Genomic DNA, 22,432 nt, shown 5'->3' on the forward strand with positions numbered 1-22,432 from the left:
GAACCACTGCTTTAGACCACTCAAAATTATTCTAATATTCCATGTTGTTTATGAGTCATTAAAATTGCATATAGGTCGAGTATTACATAGTAATATTAACACAGGTGAGAGGAAGAGGAAGTACACAAAGAAGTGGTGTGCCTTTGGCGAAAATAGCAGATCTATAAGGTAATGGATAACAGTAAAGTATGTTGGACCTTGAGAAAGACTACTTTTGCCTCGCAGCCTACACGTTAGTCAGAAATATCATCTTACCACTAGGTAACGCAGGCTGTCAGGAATAATATCCAAAGTGAAGTCAAGATGGTGAAATCTTGTCCATGCTCTACTGACAATAATTCTCAATGTAGCCTAGTGTTTAATCGTAAAATGACACCGTAATCAGATCTAAGTTTATAATCGGATTGTTAAACTCTATAGAGAAAGCAGTTCAGAGTACTCTCGGTTGATATAATCAGATCATCATCGCTGTAAGTGAATCACATTAGCATATCCCATTATCTTAAGTATGGGATTGATCAATCAGGACACCTACTTTACCTGCTTCAGTAATCACATTTACTTGTGTATTGTACAATACAAATAAGCAGCACGATGATGCCAGGCCCTTACAAATGCCTCACAAGGACTCATTTGTTAGTCAGATAAAACAGATCTGACATTTTACTTGAAATGTAAACACAAAAGCTGGAAGCTGTCATGGAGAAAAACTGGTTCAGTTTATCTTGGGCCTGATACTAGTTTAACCCAGGCGTGAAAGAAAGATGCAGGCATGTACCAAAACACACGATTAAGTTTTAATTATAGCACTTCAGGGTGTGCCTTCATTGTCTCTGCAGTGAGCACGAAACAACAGGATGCCAATGGCTGGACACCTTCTCCAAATGTAATCTGACGGTGTGGATTAATAGACTGCTGCACTACTCTGTACTCTGTGAAAATTGGAGATAAGAGCGGAAGATGGTTAGGATTGGTGTTCAGTTATGCTTGGATGTTTGCTTGTGTGTAGTGCTCCTGCGCTGAGAAGTTTTTAATGTACACGCTACAATCGGACAGAATATCTGGTTGAGAGATAACTTTTCCTTGTGATAGTGGGAAAGAAATTACAATGATAAGAATTTTGAAATGTCATTAATCGGTATTTGAATCTTTTTAGGGTTCTTTATCTTAATAGTTTAGCCTTACTGGTGATATAGCTCTCTATGTTCCAGCCCTATAGGTGTACATTGAGGGGTGAGGTGGTGTCCTCGTATATAGGCTAAAGGTAGAGGTATCCATCCATGAAGAGTGCATCTATTGAACACACTACCTCCCCAGTCTAACAACCTCTTGCAGCTGCTGGACTATTTCCATATTTAGGGAGTACTTGCAAAAGATTCTAGCTGTTTGCCTTAAAGAGCTCCGGGCACATTGGGAACAGTAGCCACTTTCACAGCTCGTCCCAGAGTAGATATCAGGCTGTGTCACTTTAAGCGTACGTGATTGAGAAGGAGGAGGGCGTTCACTACAGTCCAGTGCTGTTTCTGATTGTTTGGAACGACAATGAAGATTCTGTGTGAGCTCTTAAATGACATCACTTACTGGTAGGGCCGTTTAAAGGAACTAGGGAGCGTGGCTCCTTTAAGAGTGTGGTTATCAACAAAAGTTGTGTGTGAGTGTGTGCGTGCGCGTGTGTGTGTGTGTGTGTGTGTGTGTGTGTGTGTGTGTGTGTTTGTGCGTGCGTGTGCATGCGTGCGTGTGTGTGTGTGTGTCTGTTGAAATGCGCAGTCATGGACCCGTTCACCCCCAGCTAGCCCCCCTGCCATCACAAGACTTGCCATAGGTTCAGTGTAGTTTCTAGGGCGGGTCTTTGAGTCACTCAGACCAGCCCATTTTTAGCTCTCTAACCCAGCAAACGTCACACTGAGCACGCTGGAGTGACTGCATCTAAACACAGGGGCCAGTTTTTCCAGCTCCCCTCCCACTTACAGTACAGCCGTGCGGGAAGGAATTCCAGAATTCACAAAAATGCTGTTGCTTTGTGTTACCTAACTACCGCTGATGTGCCCTGGCAGTAGTTATTGGGCATGTCATTATAGGTGACCAGTTTCAAAAGTTTTCAAAACAAATTGAGATTGTAGATCTGTTTTTTTGTGGTTAAATAAAACAAAGTAATTTACGTGTATTTTATATTTGCTTTTTGCTTATAAGTTAAATGTTCTGATTAGAATGTTTTGCACTTTTTGCCAAAATATTGGTCAAAACATCGATAATCAGTGGTCTAGGACTCTCCAAAAACACAAACCTTTCAATAAGCTTCTAAGGAAAGTCCCTGTAACGAGACCGAGTTCTGTTGTTGTCTTTATTTGTGGCTCAAATGGAAACACTAGAATTAGGCTAAAGATTTTGCAAGCAGCTTGGGGATTGCAGATGATGCATTTCCTGGTGTCTCAGAAGATGGAGGCACTCATTCCATCTCTCTCTCTCTCTCTCTCTCTCTCTCTCTCTCTCTCTCTCTCTCTCTCTCTCTCTGTCTCTCTCTCATGTCCTCCAGCAAAGCATTACATCCCAATCTGAGAGCTCATTATAAAAAAAAAAGTGTCCAGTCACTGTGTACTTATTTTAACTTTGTATTTTAAGGAGTACAACTACAGCTGCATTCAGAGAAATGTTGCAAGTGAACATCACTTTTTTTAGTCTAACATGATGAGGAAGTAGCCTGGTCTGGTGTGAGAGACCGCCTAAGAGCACTCACATCAGAGCTGCAGTTCTGTTCAGAGAAGTTGTAGTGATATACTGCACGTCTACAGAGAGGAGGAAGTGAAGACAAAGACAGTCAAAGTCAGTCTGTTCTTAGAAAATCCCCGTGTTCTGCTTGAATCAACCATCAAATGATTGTATGTAACCGCAGTTAGACAAGAAAGTGGCTGGGGCTTAACCACTTAAACCCTCTATTCGTAAACGCGGCGCGTTATGAGCTTGTACATCGCCTATTTTTGTTCCCCCCAGAATAGGGATGCTGGTGTTCGAGTGGTTAAGCCCCAGCTGAGTTGACTAGTGGATGTGTGGTCCTATTGCACCACAGGCCACTGGCCCTGGTGTCACGAAAAAAATGTTTTTTTGGCGTGAGACACCATCATGCAACAAGCATGGTGACTTTCTTCATCTCCTCTCCTCTGTCTTGAGATTGCTCCGTTGAATGCTACATTCAATGGACTTGCGTTACTGCATGATTTATTCTGGGAAGTCCATAGCAAAAAACAAACACACAGAACAACAAAACAAATGGAGAAATAAATAAAGTTTGACTAAAAAAGTATTTATTTCTGACAGTGCTAACGCTCAATACCTCTCCCATCTACAAGTGGGCCATTTTTCAAATGCTGTGTGTCATGTCAGAGATTGAGCAGGATATTTACTGCTTTTTATTCCGCTTTTCTTGGGTAAGTGCCGGGATCGTTGGTGCCCAGAAAATGCTCGCTATTGTCTAGCTATTGACAGATGTGATACATCTGTCTCTGAATTTTGATTCATCCGTCTACTGTAGGTGGTGACGCTACTGAGTTGTGAGTAATAGGAAGTCCCTAACTGGTTGTTTCCCTCTTTGTCTCTCCTTGCAGCAAGTGACGTTCCAGCTGATGCTGACTGTGGGGACGGCTGTGATCGGTTCTCTCCAGTTTGGCTACAACACAGGTGTCATCAATGCCCCTCAAAAGGTGAGAATCAATGGGGAGTGCAGAGCAGCAAGTAAACGTCATATAGGTGGTTCATACTGTAGCATATATATATATATATATATATATATATATATATATATATATATATATATATCAGAGATATCAGAGGTATCAGAGGTCACGTTGACAGATTTTTTATGACAAAGACCGGAAAATATAAATCTCTCCGGACATCCTGACCGGTTGACAATGACACGGCAGTTCATTACTGCAAATCTCTCTCACTCTCTCTCCCAAAAACATCGCAGACATTTTCAAACGAGAGGGCACTTGTGAGTAAAGTTGTCAAGTTGCCCTACCACACAAATTAACAACAATGCACACACATTTTAAAATGAAACTTCCAACAAACACGGATGGCTAAACAACAGCTCACAACATCTATCCACACTGCAAATGGGGCATCCAGGTGAAACACCTGGACGTTAAATCGTAAAGGTGGACACGTTAAAACGTTACCACTTGAACTGGATAGCTCTATGAGGAGACTACAAGATTCCCACAAATGCTTAATCAACTTTCCCAAAAAGCTGTCCTAACCAGACGCATGGCCGGCATCCACTGCCTATCTATTACAGTATAACCTGTGAGTAGCCTATAATTTATTACCTTAACAGGTCAGCTGAGCCACGTTAGGAAAGATTCATCTGACACACCCATTTTTGTGCAGTACCCTTTGACTGTTCGATAATCTGAAGGAAATAATGTTCAAAACGGAATATTGAGAAACTATTACGCACGCTGCATGCGTTCAATGCGTGCAAGGTGACCCTGCTATATAAAATGTGTATATTACTCGTTTATGTTCAAATAGTTCAATCCAAAATATAATTCTGTAAATATAACACCTGCTTGTCATTAACTCTTTGACTGCCAGAGTATTTTCATAAAGTACTCCCCCAGTGCCAGCAATTTTCGTGTTTTTTTATTTTTATATTTTGAATTTTTCTCATGAAAATAATTTAAGGGGACATAATGTAAAGACCCAGCACAAATCCGCCACTAGAGTGCAGCACATGACTGCTTGATCAGGTCGTTGGGTCTCTCTCAGCCTTCTTGATAGATTAGACAGGGAAAAACATGAAAACGGAAGTGACGTCGTCCCAGATTGTTTTGATCGCCAAAATGCCGTCGTGATACACGACGGCGATGACTGATCGTCACCCAGACCATAGATTATAGAAGAGAAACTGTCCGTTTGTCCGTCATACCGTGTGAAAGACCGTTTATTTACCTATTTTGGACGAAAATGACTGGGGAAAAGAATCAAAAAACGGAAACGGAATCCAGGTCATGAAACCGGATGCAGATGTCCGTGAAGTAAGTGGAACTCGAGAATAACATTGAATATTAAGCAGCATAGCGCGATCAGAGATTAAACAATGAACGCGCGTCCAGCGCGTCGAGCGCGTCGACGGCCAACTGGACAAAGTAGCACTTGACGCGTTATCGCGTCGTCCGCAGTCAAAGAGTTAATGCATTAAAAAATGTATGACCGTTATTTTAATCAGATCCGAGTATTTTCTTATCATTCCGGTCATTGGGACCAGCAGTTTAATCCTAGCACGACCTCTGTTTATACCACCAACACATTGCTCCTTGTGAGATAGGAGAGATGTGGGGGGACTAATAATAACTGCTCTTAGTCTTATCGAGACCAAGGACATTTCCATTAAAAGACTGTCAGTGAGTCCAGTGTAAAGGACCATTTCATGAGGGACTTTAATCTAAACATGGTCCTCTGTTATTACTCTGTCAGGGCTATGAGGAAACCAGCCCATGCAAAAGCAGTGTTGTCATCACCAGCTTTGTTAGTAAAATTTTAAACAAGATGTGGTGCAGCTGCCCATTGTGTGCACATACTGCTTATACAACTAAACCACCTGCTTGTTGTTTAAATGTTTCACCTGCTGCTCTGCCATTATGTGATAAAATAGGACCACCAAAAGAAGAGAATGCCCAGTTGGAATATAGGATCCTATATGATTTCCTTATTGATAAATTGAGATTGGGAATTTTTTATTGTAGGAAATGCATTGATAATATTTTTCAGTGTAGATCATAAGAAGAAGACTGCAGCATTTATGCAGATGTTCTTCCTTAATGAGTGGTGTCATATTAATATTTAATCTAGGCTGGAGGTGGGCGCACTAATCCATCACTCTGACACACCACACGAGTTCCCGTAACAAAGCCTCAGATTCATAGGGCTTAGCCGAGGAGCCCAAAGGCCCCCATGTGATACTGGGTGATGGATAACAGCTTAGGGAGCACGGGTGAAAGAGGTGGGGCAAAAATGCAGAAGTTTACTTACACTCACACACTGGGTTAATGTCAATCTGCCCTCTTACGCTGAATTTACACCAACAGAGAAAGTTGTTTTCCTCTAAGCATTTTTCCACCAAGTGGGTTTGCACTAAACATCCTAAACATCTACGTCATCTTTGTCTGTATGCCTAGTCCGTGTTTAGTTCAGGTTCCATCAATGCTACAGCCATTTCAGAAACACTTTGGGAGCAAACATTCAAAGTCTGTGCTACGCTAGGTCTTTATCCTTTGTTAAGATTTAAAGGCCATTTTTAGCAGACATTTTACTTGTAGTTCAATTTAGTTCAACTACACATTTAGCCGATTCTCTCGTCCTGAGGAAATCGGATGAGTAGCTACTGTTACCGTAGAAGCTCAGCATTCCAGCTGGAGGACACTTTGACAGGACACAACATCTGTGTCATTAGACACATCAGCTGTTGGAGAGATCCAACCTGTGACTTACTTGTCATCTGATGGTACAATCTCCCCAAACAACCTTGCTTTCATAAAAATGACAACACTTAAGATTACCACCAGTACGTGATAAGAACTGGAGTGATGCTAGTGCTGCCTGTGACGCAGGCCATGCACTGTGTAGAGAGTTTTGATTAGATACTGTGCTTCAATAGTCTGGCCCTGGCTTGCTGTCCTGTCCTCATGCCCTAGCAACTGGCTAGGTCTGCAATGCAAAATATACAGCACTAGAGGTTCGGGCTGCTACGCGGCCCTCACATCTAGAGTTCGGGCCGCTGTGAGGCCCTCACACCTACGTCGCACCGCCGATCCGACCGATATGTCTGAGGCTTTGTCATTGTACCCAATGTATCGGGCCTCCATATATGCCTATATATGGGCGTATTGGCGTATGCCTATATATCTGATTTGTTTATGGTTATGTCTGAGTCATAGTGACATGCCTATATATGGGCGTATCGGGTTTGTTTATGGTTATGTCTGAGACACAGTGAAATGCCTATATATGGGCGTATCGGGTTTGTTTATGGTTATGTCTGAGTCATAGTGACTTGGCCGTGGTCCTGCCTATATATGGGCGGGTTTGTTTATGGTTATGTCTGAGTCAGAGTGATGTCAGAGGTCCACCTGCCCGCCGGCCCTCCCATTAGCCAATTTTAATATAATAGGATATACGTATATACTGTATATAATCTTTTTTTTTTTTTCTAAATTTTTATCCCGCGATTTTTGTAACCCATTTTTTTCACCCGGTGCCAATTTCCTAAGTGATCCTGGGCGCTACACCAGCCCTACACTGTATTACACCAGTCACCCCACAGTAGGGAGGCCAGGGCCGAGCTCATGCTTCCTTCAGGCATGAGAGCCAACTGACCTTCTTGTCACCTGACAGAGGGGAGTTTCCCTGGTTGGACGTAGCGCGTGGAAGGAACACGTTATTCCAACCAGTTCCCTTCCCCTCCATCAGGCGCCCCGGCTGTCATGGGGGAGGCGGTATAGTGACCAGGATTACTACATGTTTTTGTGAGGGTATTAACTACCCTAGGAGACACGGGGAGAACATGCAAACTCCACACAGAGTAGGCCCTTTCGCCAACCCCACCTAGGGTATGGGCGCTGATGACGCGGAGGAGAAGACACGCCCCCAGCGCCCACAGCGTCCCCGGCGGGAATCGAACCCAGGACCTTCTAGCTGTGAGGCGACAGCGCTACCGACTGCGCCACCGTGCCTACTGTATATAATCTTAACACAAGATTTAATCTTGCGTTGAGTTTTAAAATATTTTGTTCACAAAGCAAGTGGGGACGAATTATAACAAGTTATTCTGCATGAAGCTATCCTACCCAAGTGGCTGCTTTATTTTTCCCTGGCAGAACTTTCTGTCTTACATTTCATAAGACTCTTAAGACTCGAAATAAGATTATATAATTTAAGATGGGTGTTCCTTCTTGCAGACTCAGTACAAACTGTGTACACTTTGGGCACATTAACCGCCTAGCCGCCAGCTAGCTGTGCACAACTAGTAACACTTTTTCACCAAGGCAAAACTGGTAATGAATGGGCAGTTTGTTTCTCTGTGAGGGGAGAGCCAGCTGGTTGTTTGGGCTGCACCGTCTATTGAAGCCTGGGGAGAGAACATCGAATTATTACGTAACTTATCAAAAGCAGCCATACGCTTTGCTTCTCAGTGTTGTACGTGTGTCTGTGTTACAACGTTAAGGACTGCAAGCCTTTTATTCATGTATAACATACTTAAAACATATGGCAGCATAATTTTTAAATCTTTGCTAGCCATACAGTACTGTACATGGCAGCATGGGTGATATTAAGGACAAGGTATATGATCACAAACTAGTGATCTAAGGGATATAGTCTTGCGATGTATGTAAAACGATATGGTAACGTGAGGGTTGAGTTAAGGCCCAGAGCCTCAGGAAAACTCTTGTCATGCGATCCCCCTTTCCCTAGGCAAGCAGCAAGGGTATCAGTTTCACTAGCATGGCCTCCGTAACACTAGTTGCAATATTTATTGTATTCTGTATTACCACATGATTTTATTTTGGAAGCGCTTTTCAAAACAGGGCTACAAAGTTTATTTACAATAGCAAGATATAATAGCAAGATAAAATACGGCCATAAGGGAAAAACAACAACCGGATACAGTAAAATAAACGGCAATAAAAAAAGAGACAATAACATCGAAATGATCGCCACACTAAAGCACATGAGTAGGATCAACCAGAGATATTTGGGAATGGGGGATGGGGGATGGGAGGGTGTGTCACGTACTAAGAGGATGTGGAGGGGTGTTGACCAGTGGTGGGACATCTGAGCTGCGTCAGTGGGTTACCGTGACACAGACTGAGGGGTGGGTGGGGGTCAAAATCATAAACCAGCAACAGGGAAACTCACTGACACAAACACAGGCTTTGGCTACTTAAAACAGGTCACTCACAAGCCCCTCGGGGCATATTTGTCAACAGAGTCTGGAACTTGACACCAGGCCTGAGGGTTAATCTCTCTGGCTGTACCAGGAAGTTACATTGTGCTAGGTATCACATACACCACTGCCCTCCAGTGGTCAATCTGTGAAATGAACTAATGTATGAAACCGTACCGACCTAGAAGGGGTAGGACAATGTCAAAGTTTATTTGAGATGAGTGTGGACACACACACACACAGATCCAAGACACCAACAGAATGTAGAAAATCACCTGTTCACACACTTCATGTAGCACAAAAGTAAACTATGTTGGCAAATTACTTTCACTTCCTGGCACTTTTCTTTTTAATATTTTGTGTACTGTTTTTGGAATAGTTTTTACATTGTGCTAAATAAATCAAAATCAAAACAACAGCAACAGTAGTTGGAAAATATCAATAATCAGAATTATTGTTTTTACTGATGTTTCTGTACTCCCTTGACATTGTCATAACTGTGAGCTAATGTTACAACGGGAGACGATACAAGAAATCGTTCTCGAACACATGGTAATGTAATTTTTATAACGCTGGGAACTATCCAGGCACAAAGCAGCCTCCCCTAACCTTAAGCCATCGCTGCCTCTTTTTTTTGTTGTCCTTCTACAGATCATTGAGATGTTCATCAATGAGACTTGGTACGAGCGCTACGGGGAGCCCATCACCAAGACCTCCCTCACAACCATCTGGTCCATCGCTGTTGCCATTTTCTCTGTCGGCGGCATCTTTGGCTCCTTCTCCGTGGGGCTGTGGGTCAACCGTTTTGGAAGGTAAAGGGTGAACATACACCGATGCTCCTTACACTGTTGACTGCCTCGAGTGCGAGAGAGGGATAACACTAGCCAGTGTCATTTAACCCATTAAGACCGGGAACACATCTGTGTCATTTTAAGATTTCTTTGGCTATTAAGAAATAGCAGATATACAAGCTCATAGCTTGTAGATCTGCTATTTTTGATTTGTAACTCAAATATTTGCTTCATGGGGGTCCCTGGAACAAAATACTTTGAGATGGGGGTCTGTGGCCAAATACATATTTAAAATGTCTATATCCTAACAGTATGTTGCTATATCAGTGGTGCTCCAACTTTTCCATGTCAAGGACCCCCAAAATTATATGTATTTGGCCGCGGACCCCCATCTCAAAATATGTTGTTCCAAGGTCCCCAGAAGCACAGATCGGAGATCAGAAAATGTTCGCTTTAAAAACACAAAAATAGCAGATATACAAGCTCATAGCGCAGCACCGAGTGCCGTGCTATGAGCTTGTATATTTGCTATTTTTGGATTGCCAAAGTAATCTAAAAATGACACAAATGCGTTCCTGGTCTTAATGGGTTAACCACTGTTTACTGATTGTCATTGTGTGACACCTTGGTGTAATACCAGAGTTTCAATGGTTCTGTTTTTTTTTTGCAGCACTTTCTTTATCTACCACCACAATTATGTTCTCACTGAGAATCTAACCTTATGTATTGTTCTGTGTTCCCTGCAGGAGGAACTCAATGCTGATGGCCAACGCTCTGGCCTTCATCGCTGCAATTCTCATGGGCTGTTCCAAGCTGGCGTCCTCCTGGGAGATGCTGATCGCCGGCCGATTTGTCGTGGGGCTCTACTCGGGCCTGTCCACTGGCTTTGTGCCCATGTACGTTGGCGAGGTCGCTCCCACTAACCTCAGAGGGGCCCTGGGAACTCTCCACCAGCTGGGCATCGTCGTGGGCATCCTGATGGCACAGGTGGGCCAGCTGAAGACATGAAGGGAAATCATGAAAGCGATGTTCAGTTGCTTGACTTCACTAAAATCTTACAGCTCCCAGAGCATCGCTGTATGAGTGCAAAGCAGTTAATTCTCATAAATTGCATAAATACATTAATTGTATATATTTTTATTAAGGTATATACACGGTGTTGTAGGGTGAGTCCGTTTTTAATTGACTTAAAGCTCACCTAAATCATAGTTATATTGTAAAACAAAATAGTTATCGCCCTAACACAAAATTATGATGGCAAGTGTGATGGTGAAATTAAATTGGTTTTCCGTTAAAGAGCAAAGACGACCAAAACGGTTTTGCTCATAGTGAGACACTTTGGATGAAAGTGTCACTTTTATTAGCCAGACTTGCTGTACTGTATGTCAAACGCTAATTGTCTCGCGTGTGGTGTGTGTGTGTGTGTGTGTGTGGGGGTTGGTGATTTCAGGTGTTTGGCATGGAAGCTCTCATGGGCAACCCTACCCTGTGGCCTTACCTGCTGGGCTTCACTCTCCTCCCTGCCATAGTGCAGTGCATCCTGCTGCCCTTCTGCCCCGAGAGCCCCCGCTTCCTGCTCATCAACAGGAACGAGGAGAGCAAGGCCAAGACAGGTGACATCATTTATAAAAATACGTACTGTACACAGTAACATCTTCAGGGTTGGTTACAACTCGTGAGTGTAGAAATGTAACCATTTTGTTAAATTTTTACACTGTTTGAGTTTTGAGTTGGATAAATACATACAGTACTTACACATTTACATCACACACACTAACCCTGTGTACACTCCAAAATCATTCATAGTACAGAACAAACGGCAGTCCCGTGTTTTAGTTTGTTTACATGCCACGTATAACGCAAGTCACGCAACAAGTAGTCAGCAGATCATGCAGGGACTTTTAACTACATTAAGACCTTGATTGTACAAATGTCTTCTAAATCCTTTTTTTTCTGAAACTTATGTTGCTATAATATCAGTGGTTCTCAAACTTTTTCATGTCAAGGGCCCCCAAAATTATATGTTTTTGGCCGCGAACCCCCATCTCAAAATATTTAGTTCCAGAAGCAAAGATTTGAGTTACAAATGTTCGCTTAAAAAAAAATATATATATTCAAAGATTTGCTAAAATGTTCACGATTTTTCAAAAATAGCAGATCAACAAGCTAATAGTGCAGCACTCGATTAAATGTAACCTCAGCGTATCGTTTGCAAGCTCTTTGACCCCTCCCTGTCTGTCCCATTCCAGTGCTGAAGAAGCTGCGCGGGACCAACGACGTGAGCGCCGACATGCAGGAGATGAAGGAGGAGAGCAGGCAGATGATGAGGGAGAAGACGGTGACCATCGCCGAGCTGTTCCGCTCGCCCCTCTACCGCCAGCCCATCTTCATTGCCATCGTCCTGCAGCTCTCCCAGCAGCTGTCCGGCATCAACGCTGTGAGTTAAACACTGCGGAGAGGGTTCAAATTAACACTCCAGACATAACTGTGTAGAGCAGTGGTTCTCAACCGGTGGTCCGGGGACCACCAGTGGTCCTTGAGGGGGTTCCAGGTGGTCCCGAGCTAAATGATGGAAGGGTTGATAACGGTTCCATTTTCATCTTACGCTCTCAAGAGTTCAATTATTGTTAAACATATGAAGTCTACACAATTAGAGAATGTAGAAGAATTGTTATTTCGATCAACGTTGGCCTGGTTATCTCTTCTATGGTACCAACATCAATACAGCATGGAATTGTGGATAAAATCTTATCCAACGATAACAAAATACTCAAGGTTTTGGGTTCTGAGAGGCTAAATCTCATCAAACGGTGGTCCGTGGCTCAAATGCAGAATAAATAATGGACCTTGATATGAAAAAGGTTGAAAACCACTGGTGTAGAGAGGTTCGGTCCCTACTGGCAGTCAGCCATGCGCTGTGGTCTGTTTTCATGTATTTATTTATCTTCTTTTAGTTGTTGTTATAAGTAAACAAAAAAAGACAAACGTACATGCACACCCTACCTTATTTCATGTTCTGTTATGAAGGCTAATGAACGTATTAGAAGACAAAGTTACCTAACGCTCACACGCATGATAGATTCTACATGGAAATCTTACGGGCATGTTCTTGCCCTATTTTAGGTGTTCTACTACTCCACCCGCATCTTCGAGAAAGCAGGAGTTTCTCAGCCTGTTTATGCCACCATTGGAGCCGGTGTGGTCAACACAGCTTTCACTGTGGTCTCGGTGAGTACAGACTGAACAATCTTTTCTTTTCCTATTTGTTTTCATGTGGAATGATGTGATTACCTGACATAAAACGAATTGAAGCTGGGGTTTTCACAAGAATCTTTTGCTCTATCGATTATGTTCTTAGTGATTATTTTATCCATTACTTTTTCGATTAATTGAACAATAGAGATGTTGTTTTTAAATCTTTTTTTAAGTATCAAAGAATCGATGAACCATTTTTATTCTTCCCAATGGATATTTTATACTTCTCGGCGCATTGTGAGCTTGTAGAGCTGATATTTTTGCTACTTTTGAATAGTTTAGATTTTTTTGCCTACAATAATATGCTGAAAATAGGGATAACATTTTTATCGATTATTTTATAAAATTATCGATTAACATATTCTTTTATTTTTATAATCGATTCAATCAATTAGTTGGATCCCCTAGTCCTGTTAAAGGGCATTGTTATATAGTCATACAGTATGTGGAACCTCTGACCCGTCTTGTCTGTTTCGTCCTCAGTTGTTTGTGGTGGAGCGTGCCGGGCGTAGATCCTTACACTTGCTAGGGCTAATGGGAATGGCTTTCTCTGCCGTTCTGATGACCATCGCTCTCGCTCTGCTGGTAGGTTTCTCATCACAAAAAGATGAACACACGCACACACACACACGCACGCACGCACGCACGCACGCACGCACGCACGCACGCACGCACGCACGCACGCACGCACGCACGCACGCACGCACGCACGCACGCACGCACGCACGCACGCACGCACGCACGCACGCACGCACGCACGCACGCACGCACGCGCGCGCGCTATCTTCTAGCAAATGTGCTAATCAGTAAAGATGCCTAACCACAGTTTATTAACCCATTCAATCTCTTTCATTTGAGATTTCTTTGGATATTAAAAAAAAATCGTGAACATTTGTGCAAATCTTTGAGTACATATTTTTTGAAGCGAACATTTGTAAAATGTTTTGTTCAAGGGACCTCCAGAAGCAAAGATTTGAGTTACAAATGTTCGCTTTAAAAAATATATATATTCAAAGATTTGCACAGATTTTCAGGATTTTTCAAAAAACAGCAGATCTACAAGCTCTTAGCTCGGCACTCGGTGCCGCGCTAAGAGCTTGCATATCTGCTACTTTTGAACAGCCAAAGTATAAAATAATGTTATAGCTCAAATCTAAAACGACACAGATGCGTTCCCGGATTGAATGGGTTATTAATACCGGTATTAGCAGGTCAGTAATGGTTTCTTAAAACACTGTGTGTTTCAGGATAAGCTGCCATGGATGTCATACGTCAGCATCGTGGCCATATTTGGCTTCGTGGCGTTCTTTGAGCTCGGGCCGGGGCCCATCCCCTGGTTCATCGTAGCAGAGCTGTTCTCCCAGGGCCCGAGGCCCTCGGCCTTCGCCGTGGCCGGCTTCTCCAACTGGACCGCCAACTTCATCGTGGGCATGGGTTTCCAGTATGTAGAGGTGAGTGCTGACTGGGTGAAATACACATTTTTTTGAATGAGTTTTCCCAGTTGCAGAACCAGATGACAGGGCCTTGTCTCTCATGGAGAATACAATCTACTGTAGAAAGTCCTCACAGCCAACAACATATTCAATGTACATGTGTAGATCAGGGGTCTTCAACGTTTTTCAGCCCAAGGACCCCCTAGCTGAGAGAGATGAAGCAGGGACCCCCTCTATATTGCATAACATTGGGTAATAAAATAGCCGATCTACAAGCTCACAACGCCTCGCACTGCGAGGCGTTGTGAGCTTGTAGATTTGCTATTTTTGGCTAAAGTAAATATTCGTATCACACAAATATTTGGCGCCCCCCCTGTAGTAACTCTGAGGACCCCCTAGGGGTCCCGGACCACCTGCTGAAGACCCCTGGTATAGATGTTGGTGATGCATCTCTAAACAAGCAGCAAAACCTATTCCCGGTGTTTTTCTAAAAAGGTTTAGACCTGTTTTCGTGATCTTTAAATGTCAATTTAGTTTACATTTCTTCATCCAGCCGTCTAAACTGTCCTCATGCAGCAAACCCCACCCGTCTGGTTCTCTGTGTCTGGGAGGCACTGTGCATGTGAAACGCATCTGTGTCACTTTAGATTTCTTTGGCTATTCAAAAATAGCAGATATACAAGCTCATAGCGCGGCACCGAGTGCCACGCTATGAGCTTGTAGATCTGCTATTTTTGAAAAATCAAGATTTTGTTGTTGTTGTTGATTTTTTTCAAAAAACTGTTAGGATTTAGAAAAAAAAATTAAGAATCGCCTCAGGTCTTAATGGGCTAAGATTAATTCAGAAAAGGCCTGTTTGTGATGGAGTCTAAAGTACAGAAATAATGTATCATTGTTATAATGATTATCATCATCATAATGATGGAATTATGATTAATGCCCTCTCTCTGCATGTGTGTCTCTCTGTCTATTTTTACAGGAGCTGACTGGCCCATATGTGTTTATCATTTTCACCGTGCTGCTGCTCGGGTTCTTCGTCTTCACCTTCTTCAAAGTTCCGGAGACCAAGGGGCGAACATTCGACGAGATCTCCAATGCATTCCGCCGGTCGGCCGGAGACGAGGGGAAGCACTTGCCGGAAGAGCTCAACAGCCTGGGAGCAGATTCCCAACTCTGAGTTTGAATTATTTATTTATTATACATTTTTATATTGTTACTGCCTACAATCTGCACTCCCCATGAGAACTTTTTTAACACCCCTTCAACCCCCATGGCTTGCTGAATAGCTGTAGAAGACATATACAATGGTAAATTATGTTTCCACACTGTCAACACACGTTTGGCAACATTACCAAGCAAAGAGCAAATGACAAGTCATTTCTCGCCCGATTCCCTAACACGACGTTTCCCCCTCTCACGTCACAATGACACAAACTTGGTGGACACGAGGACCTGCTGTGACAGAATGCTTTCAAATTTTCAAAAGAAGGAAGAAGGGGCTGTTTACTTCAATCAACCAGCCGTTTTGATTTACATTTGAATCACTGTTACTTTGTGCTGTTCTTCTTTTCCCTGTTGTCTGTTAGTGTCATGTTTAAAAGCCCTCAATGCAGGCATGAATTTCACAGAGCAAATTCAATTCTTCATTGTATTTCATTGTTTTGTCTGTCTGTCTTGTCTTGTGTGTTTATGTTGTCCTGCTGTAGCGCTGTAGACTCGCTGTAAAGCTTGGCTACGAAATGTTCCTCATTTCTCTCCAGCAGAGGGGGCAGTGGGCCCACTGATGAGGAATTGCTGTTACTCTTGAAAGAGTCGGTTACTGTATGTACATGAGCTGTAAGATGATGGTATATTGTGATGTAGTGCAGTGAGGATCTGTTATTTTTTTTAAAAGCAACAATATTCTCAAAGCACTGCATGTCATGTACATATTTATATATATTTACAGTATATATTTTTTTTACTTCCTTAGTCCTTTCACAAAAGATTTTCAGCTTTTTTAATCGTAGAGAATGTTTTCTTAATCAAAATCACATCGCAAAGAGTAGGTGTTGGGGTTTTTAATCTATTCTTAAGCAAGAATACAGAACTGTTTGAGGACGGCCATAGAACATACTGTACAGTAATAGTTGTCTTCTCAGCATGCCTTTTTATTCCATTGCCTTTTCAGCAACACGCTCCATGAATTTTAGATGGCAATCGAACCATGGGACTGAGATTAGTATCTCCTTCAGCACAAGCTCCCAGAGCTCTGAACCAGGCTGCCAAGTTGATTGATCAAATAATGTATCCTCTTACTGTTGTAGGAGATAACCATGCACTCAGTCAGAATGAGCAAGCTAATCTGACTGCAGGCTTATGTAAATACAAAAAAGAAATCTGATTCATGATATTAGTGTCATTTATTTTTCTTTCTTCCCCTCAAATTTGGTATGTTGGAGCTAAACGTGCCTGTCCAAAAATAATCAAGCCTGCTCTGTAGACATAATCTCCTTGTGGCCTTAATGTGCTGGAGAAAGTTTCAGGTACGATTTTTTACCATGGCAGAGGCTGACTTTCAATGGTGGATCTTAACTGAAATGGATTTTTCCCCTCTTCTCTGAGTTGAGACTACATTTGGAGAGGCCATAGCCTGGTGAATTGGCCTGAAGCCCATCCTGTTCTTTCCCCACAAATGGAAAACAGCTTTTTACACTTTCTGTGCCTTGAATTGGAACAATAAGCATCGTTTCTCAAGCGGGGACCAAAATCAATGCGGGTTTCAGCATTTAAAAAAAAGGTCTTCATTATCAATATTATTTATGTTTCACCCATCAGGGTTCAGTCGAGTAGTCGACACTTGTTGTATTTATGGAGCAAGGTTTGTTTTGTTGTCACCCAGTTATGCATTATTGACTAGCTCACTGTTTGGGTAGAACATTGTGTCACTGGCGGGTGAAACCTGTATATTTGGTAGTGATCTGTCTTTAGATATTTCTTTTTACAAGTTACTGTCTTACTGCTGTGTCACCAAGAATGTTTCTTTTCTCGAAATTGTACTGTTTGAGGAAAGTTTTTGCAGCACTTTATCATCAACAATTATTTTCTCACTGACAAAAAAAAATCTTGCGCATGTTTGAGAACCTTTTACAAAGTATGGGAACAGTTATGAAGTAGAGACTGAAGTACTGCGAAAGGGTAACTTGATGTTAACCGTTTTTGAAATAGATTTGTGTGATTTGTTGCACCTGTTGCTGATGCTGTATGAAAGTGTACTACAAGGCAGATGTCTTTTACGTATACACATAGGCCAGTCCTAAGTGAATTTGGTAACACATGCCTTTGTAGAAGTCTCACTTTTTCTTGCATGCTTGCTGAGATGATGCCACAGTTCTGTTCCACCCTTGAGGGAAAGAAAATCCATTTGGCGTTTTCCACGGTGACAGTGGTTACATGTGATGGTGGCTAGTTGGTGGAGTGACCGGACAGGTTTAATTTCCAAGTGGTTTTCAAACTTTGTGACCAAAGCACACCAATGGGCAAGTCAAAATCTCAAGCCACATCTGCGTTCATAGCGGAAATGGCAGATCTACAAGCTCACAACACACCGTGATGTGAGCTTGTACTGTAGATCGTCTATTATTCGCTAGTTTAGAAACTTTTTTGACTTTTCCTTTTTATCAAAATAATTCATAACGTTTTGTATAGTTGTATATAATGTGTGCAGTAATAATGTGTAGTTGTCAAAAAAAATCCCATGGCACACCTGGACTTGTCGACACACCATTTAGGAACCACTGTACTAATTTATACTAACGGAGTGTATTTCTCGAGGGAAGTGCAGGCAGAACTGAAGGAGGATAGATCCAACAAGCATGAAGGAGCTTCCACAATGGTGTGGCATCATTAACAAGGACATTGATCCATGCCGACACACACTAATAAACATATGTTGTAAATCATTCCATGGTGAGTTGTTACCTTTTGCATATCCTTGCTGTTGTGCAGAAACCTTGTATCTATATATTTCATTCATGTTTTTTTTTTAAATTTATATAAATTAATGCCCTATTTTATACTTCATATAGTGGCATCCAAAAGTATTGAAAATAGCTCACAAACTGTGCGCTTGTACATCTGCTATCTTTGCAAATTTTTGAAACGATTTTTGCCTATAATAATGACTTGCCCAAAATACTAATGCCAGGTTGAAAATGAGTAAGTCTATCTGTGGGTTTTATAAATATTTATCCAATGGAAAGTATTAGCAAATGCTTGTAACTAAATAATAAATACATTGGATCCATTGGTACACAGCGTTCTTTTTTTTTCGATTTCCAGAAAAGTAACGGTTTTGGATGTACAAGGTTTCCGCCCAACAGCGACAGTATGCAGTCGTTTGTATACTCCTCACTTGTGTAGGAAAGGCAGTATAACTTCCATCTTGTGCAACATCGAGTACCCGGATGGTGGTGAACTTATACCTTCTAGGAAAATCACTGTAAAGGCACCAATGATTGCCGTAGCATACCAGGAAAGATGCACTTACACTGGAGACTGTAATCTACTGTAAACAACAACATTGCAATATACTGTACATACAGTATAGTTAAAACAGTTAAGTTTGGGCATTTGATTTTAAACACGTAGCATAGCTGCATGACAAAGCACTATAAGACCTTTGAAATCTGTTCATTGCTGTGCAGATTGATGGTCTAAAAGGGCCAAATAATAGCGAATAATAGAGCCCTGTCCTCACACCCAAAATTGTTTTAAAGTAGTTTATTTAAAAGATTATTTGATAGATAAAACATTAATACCAAATGTTGTGCATCTCTACATACGTCTGAGAGAGAACTAACACCATCCTAATTCATATTTTGCATAAACCAGTATGTATGTATGTAAAAGGTTTGTATTAAACAGTGCCTGTGTGTTTGTGTGTATGGTGTTACGTCCATCAGAGAAATGTAAAATGTGCCTGATAACTGTGTCCCAATGGCTCTGTCTTCTTCTGTAAGACGTGTGTGATTGGATTTTGAATAAAACAAGACATGCTTATGGAAAGTATCTCTATTATTATTATTATTTTGCTATGCTAGGACATGTATTAGTGCAGGGGTCTACAACGTTTTCAGCCCAAGGACCCCCTAGCTGAGACAGAGATGAAGCAGGGACCCCCTCTATATTGTGTACAATTGTGTTTCAGATTAACCAATTTTTTTTTACTTTTCTTTTTCCCCTCTACACCCATACCTCTTTGCCAAAAATAGCCGATCTACAAGCTCACAACGCCTCACGGCGCGAAGCGTTGTGAGCTTGTAGATCGGCTATTTTTGGCTCAAGTTCTCCTCAGAGAAGGGAAAAATCACACCCAGTGTGAAGTGGGCGGTGTGGTCGTGCATAGTCCTATTTATAGGTGATGACATGATGACATGATGTCATCATGTGTCTCGCTAGCCAATCACAGTGCTGAATAGAGTCAGCCAATAGAGTCAGCCAATCACAGTACAGCTAGGGGTGTACTAATGCTAGGGGTGTACTAATTATGAGCCAATCACAGTACAGCGAAGGGTGTACTAATGAGGTGTCCCAACCCCACTTATAGGGGCGGCTACACCGCCCAAAAAATAAACATCACACAAAGATTTGGCAGACCCCCTGTAGTAACTCTGGGGACCCCCTAGGGGTCCCGGACCCCCTGTTGAAGACCCCTGTATTAGTGCTTTATCCAAATTGAGAGTAGGGTAAACACTGGAGTTAAGAATGATACTAGTTAAGGTTGTGGTCCACTCTGGTCAAACAATCAAGGGGCTGCTATTGGAAATGGAACCATAATTAGTATCATTTGTAACACCTGTGTTTAACATGCCAGGGCTGTGTTGCGACCTCGCTCTTATAGTGCCACCATGAGGCTGATTTGAAACGTTGGGGTGCCAGATCTTCCTTGGGCTACTCGGAGTGTGCATGCAAAGTTTCACACCAAGGTGACACTGTGTTCATGATTTGTGGCAAAAGATTAGCTTTACAGATGGTCAGACGTACAGACGGACTCACAATAGTGAAAACATAATCCCTCGCCCTCAGCCATTCCTCTGGCTGATTGTCTCCGCCAGGCCGAAAGGCATGGCGAGAGAGTATGTTTTACCCCGTCCATCCGTGAGTGTGTGTGTGTGTCCTGTCCGTGTGTTACCAGCTAATCTCTGCCACCGTTGGCCCGCTCGCTGCGAAACTGTGCACACACACTCCCTGGATGCCAATTCAGAACCTCTGCCCCAAATGTTTCACATGGGCCTGTTATAGCGCCACCAGGAGGCCGATTTGTGCAAAACCCATTGTTTGACATTACTCCTACAGATTTTATCCAAACGTCATGCAAATTGGTACACAGTATCTCTATAGTCATGTGATCAACCCGGATCTGTCCGATTGCCTCAAATCATGAATGCAGCTTGCAATTTCCGTGAAATTCCACACGCACATTCCCACTAGGCCGAGGAAGAAATGCCACCCTTTTCACATTGGCCTGTTATAGCGCCACCAGCAGGTCTAATTTAGCAAAACTCATTTTTGGAATAAAATACCTCAAATCATGAATGCAGTGTCCGATTGCCGTGAAAGGCCTAAGAAGAAATGGCGCCCCTTTTCACATTGGCCTATCATAGCGCCACCAGGAGGCCACAATAACGTACCTGACCTGGCGGAGACCTGTGCTCCGAGGAGCACTTTTTCTAGTTATTGAAAATAAATTTAGATAGCAACATATTCAACCAATAATAATAATAAACAAAAGTATATAAGTTTAGTAGATTAACACTGAGCAGACAAAGCAGAAATATTTTACATTCAGAGGTTAGTCTTGCACCTACAACCAGTAGCCAGTTAACTTAAAGTTGTACAATGCAAATTCACAACTAACGATTTTTAGCAACCTCTGCTGGTCACTACCGTCACTGCATACAATTTCCTTAGTCCTCGATTACCCAGAATTCCATTCGTTTTCACCGGAAGCCGGAAGCGTTTCAAAAAGCGATCTTTTAATTGTTTTATACTATCTACGGATCGTTTCTCTTAGCCAGTGGAGCATTAGTTACCATGAGCTGTGCTTTCTTTTTCTGTTCTTTTTCGATCTTCTAATCCTACATTCTCTTAAAATCAGCGTGAGGTTCATTTTTGTTATTAGCGCGATAGTTCCTGGCCAAACAGGAAACCGTTGCGGTAGTTCCTGGCCAAACAGGAAACCAGTGCATTTCCACCTCCGTTTTCCGGCCAGATGACGTCATTTCCCCGGGAAAGTCCCCCCAGTCCACGTTCAATATAAAATATATAAATAAAAGGCTTCCGGGGGTGAAATTCATGGAGTGGGTGTTGTGAAACTTTTGCCACTCACAAAAGATATACAATTTAACTTTAGTTTTGTTGAAAACGTTACCTAGTATGCCTTTAACACTATTTAAACAAAATATAAAAAATAAATGGTGGGTGTTGGGCAGGCCTTAATTAAAAGAAATGTAAAGGGCACATTTCAATTGGTACAAAATACAACTTGTCCAAATATGTGACATGTAGTTGTACCAACATTTCACTAGATAACTCTTTCACAGATCAGATAGCTGTTGGCAGAACATGATATGTCGACCCATCTTCCATTATCAAGCACAACACAGTCTTCATCTCCAGAGTTATTAGGCTCACCAGGGCGCCAGTACCTGGAGTAGGAACATTTCATTCATTACAATACATTTGCAGTACATTACATTAAACCATGACCTCAAATTATATTCGATAAATTAAGTGGATGGTCAACTAGACGACATGTATAATTGTGTTGGTGACAGTGTGGTTGGCTGGTATTTTGACGGCTGTTTTCAGTGTGTCCCTGAGTGCCAATGACGTCTTTTGACGTCTCATAAAAAAAAAGAGTTAAAAAGAACTAGGAGATAACGCTATTCAAAAGGTTGCTGCTCCTTCACTTCGATGTTAAAAAATAAACAGAGAAAAAAATCACACTTTTACTGTGAAAAACACTGTAT

The 22,432-nt window shown here is 42.1% G+C and overlaps 1 protein-coding gene across 1 annotated transcript in view; it reads left to right on the forward strand.

Moving 5' to 3' along the window:
* slc2a1b (solute carrier family 2 member 1b) overlaps positions 1 to 19,460 on the forward strand; it is a 28,740-nt gene extending 9,280 nt beyond the window's left edge. The window contains exons 2-10 of the mRNA XM_080422130.1: positions 3,600 to 3,695; positions 9,593 to 9,753; positions 10,479 to 10,719; positions 11,183 to 11,345; positions 11,982 to 12,169; positions 12,856 to 12,960; positions 13,471 to 13,572; positions 14,235 to 14,438; positions 15,400 to 19,460. Coding sequence (XP_080278256.1) covers positions 3,600 to 3,695; positions 9,593 to 9,753; positions 10,479 to 10,719; positions 11,183 to 11,345; positions 11,982 to 12,169; positions 12,856 to 12,960; positions 13,471 to 13,572; positions 14,235 to 14,438; positions 15,400 to 15,597 — 1,458 coding nt within the window. The 3' untranslated portion in view covers positions 15,598 to 19,460. The remainder of the gene's footprint in view (positions 1 to 3,599; positions 3,696 to 9,592; positions 9,754 to 10,478; positions 10,720 to 11,182; positions 11,346 to 11,981; positions 12,170 to 12,855; positions 12,961 to 13,470; positions 13,573 to 14,234; positions 14,439 to 15,399) is intronic.
* Positions 19,461 to 22,432: the final 2,972 nt, after the last annotated feature.

The sequence above is a fragment of the Gymnoscopelus braueri genome (genome assembly GCF_963280865.1).
Source record: "Gymnoscopelus braueri genome assembly, chromosome: 3".
Lineage (NCBI taxonomy): Eukaryota > Metazoa > Chordata > Actinopteri > Myctophiformes > Myctophidae > Gymnoscopelus > Gymnoscopelus braueri.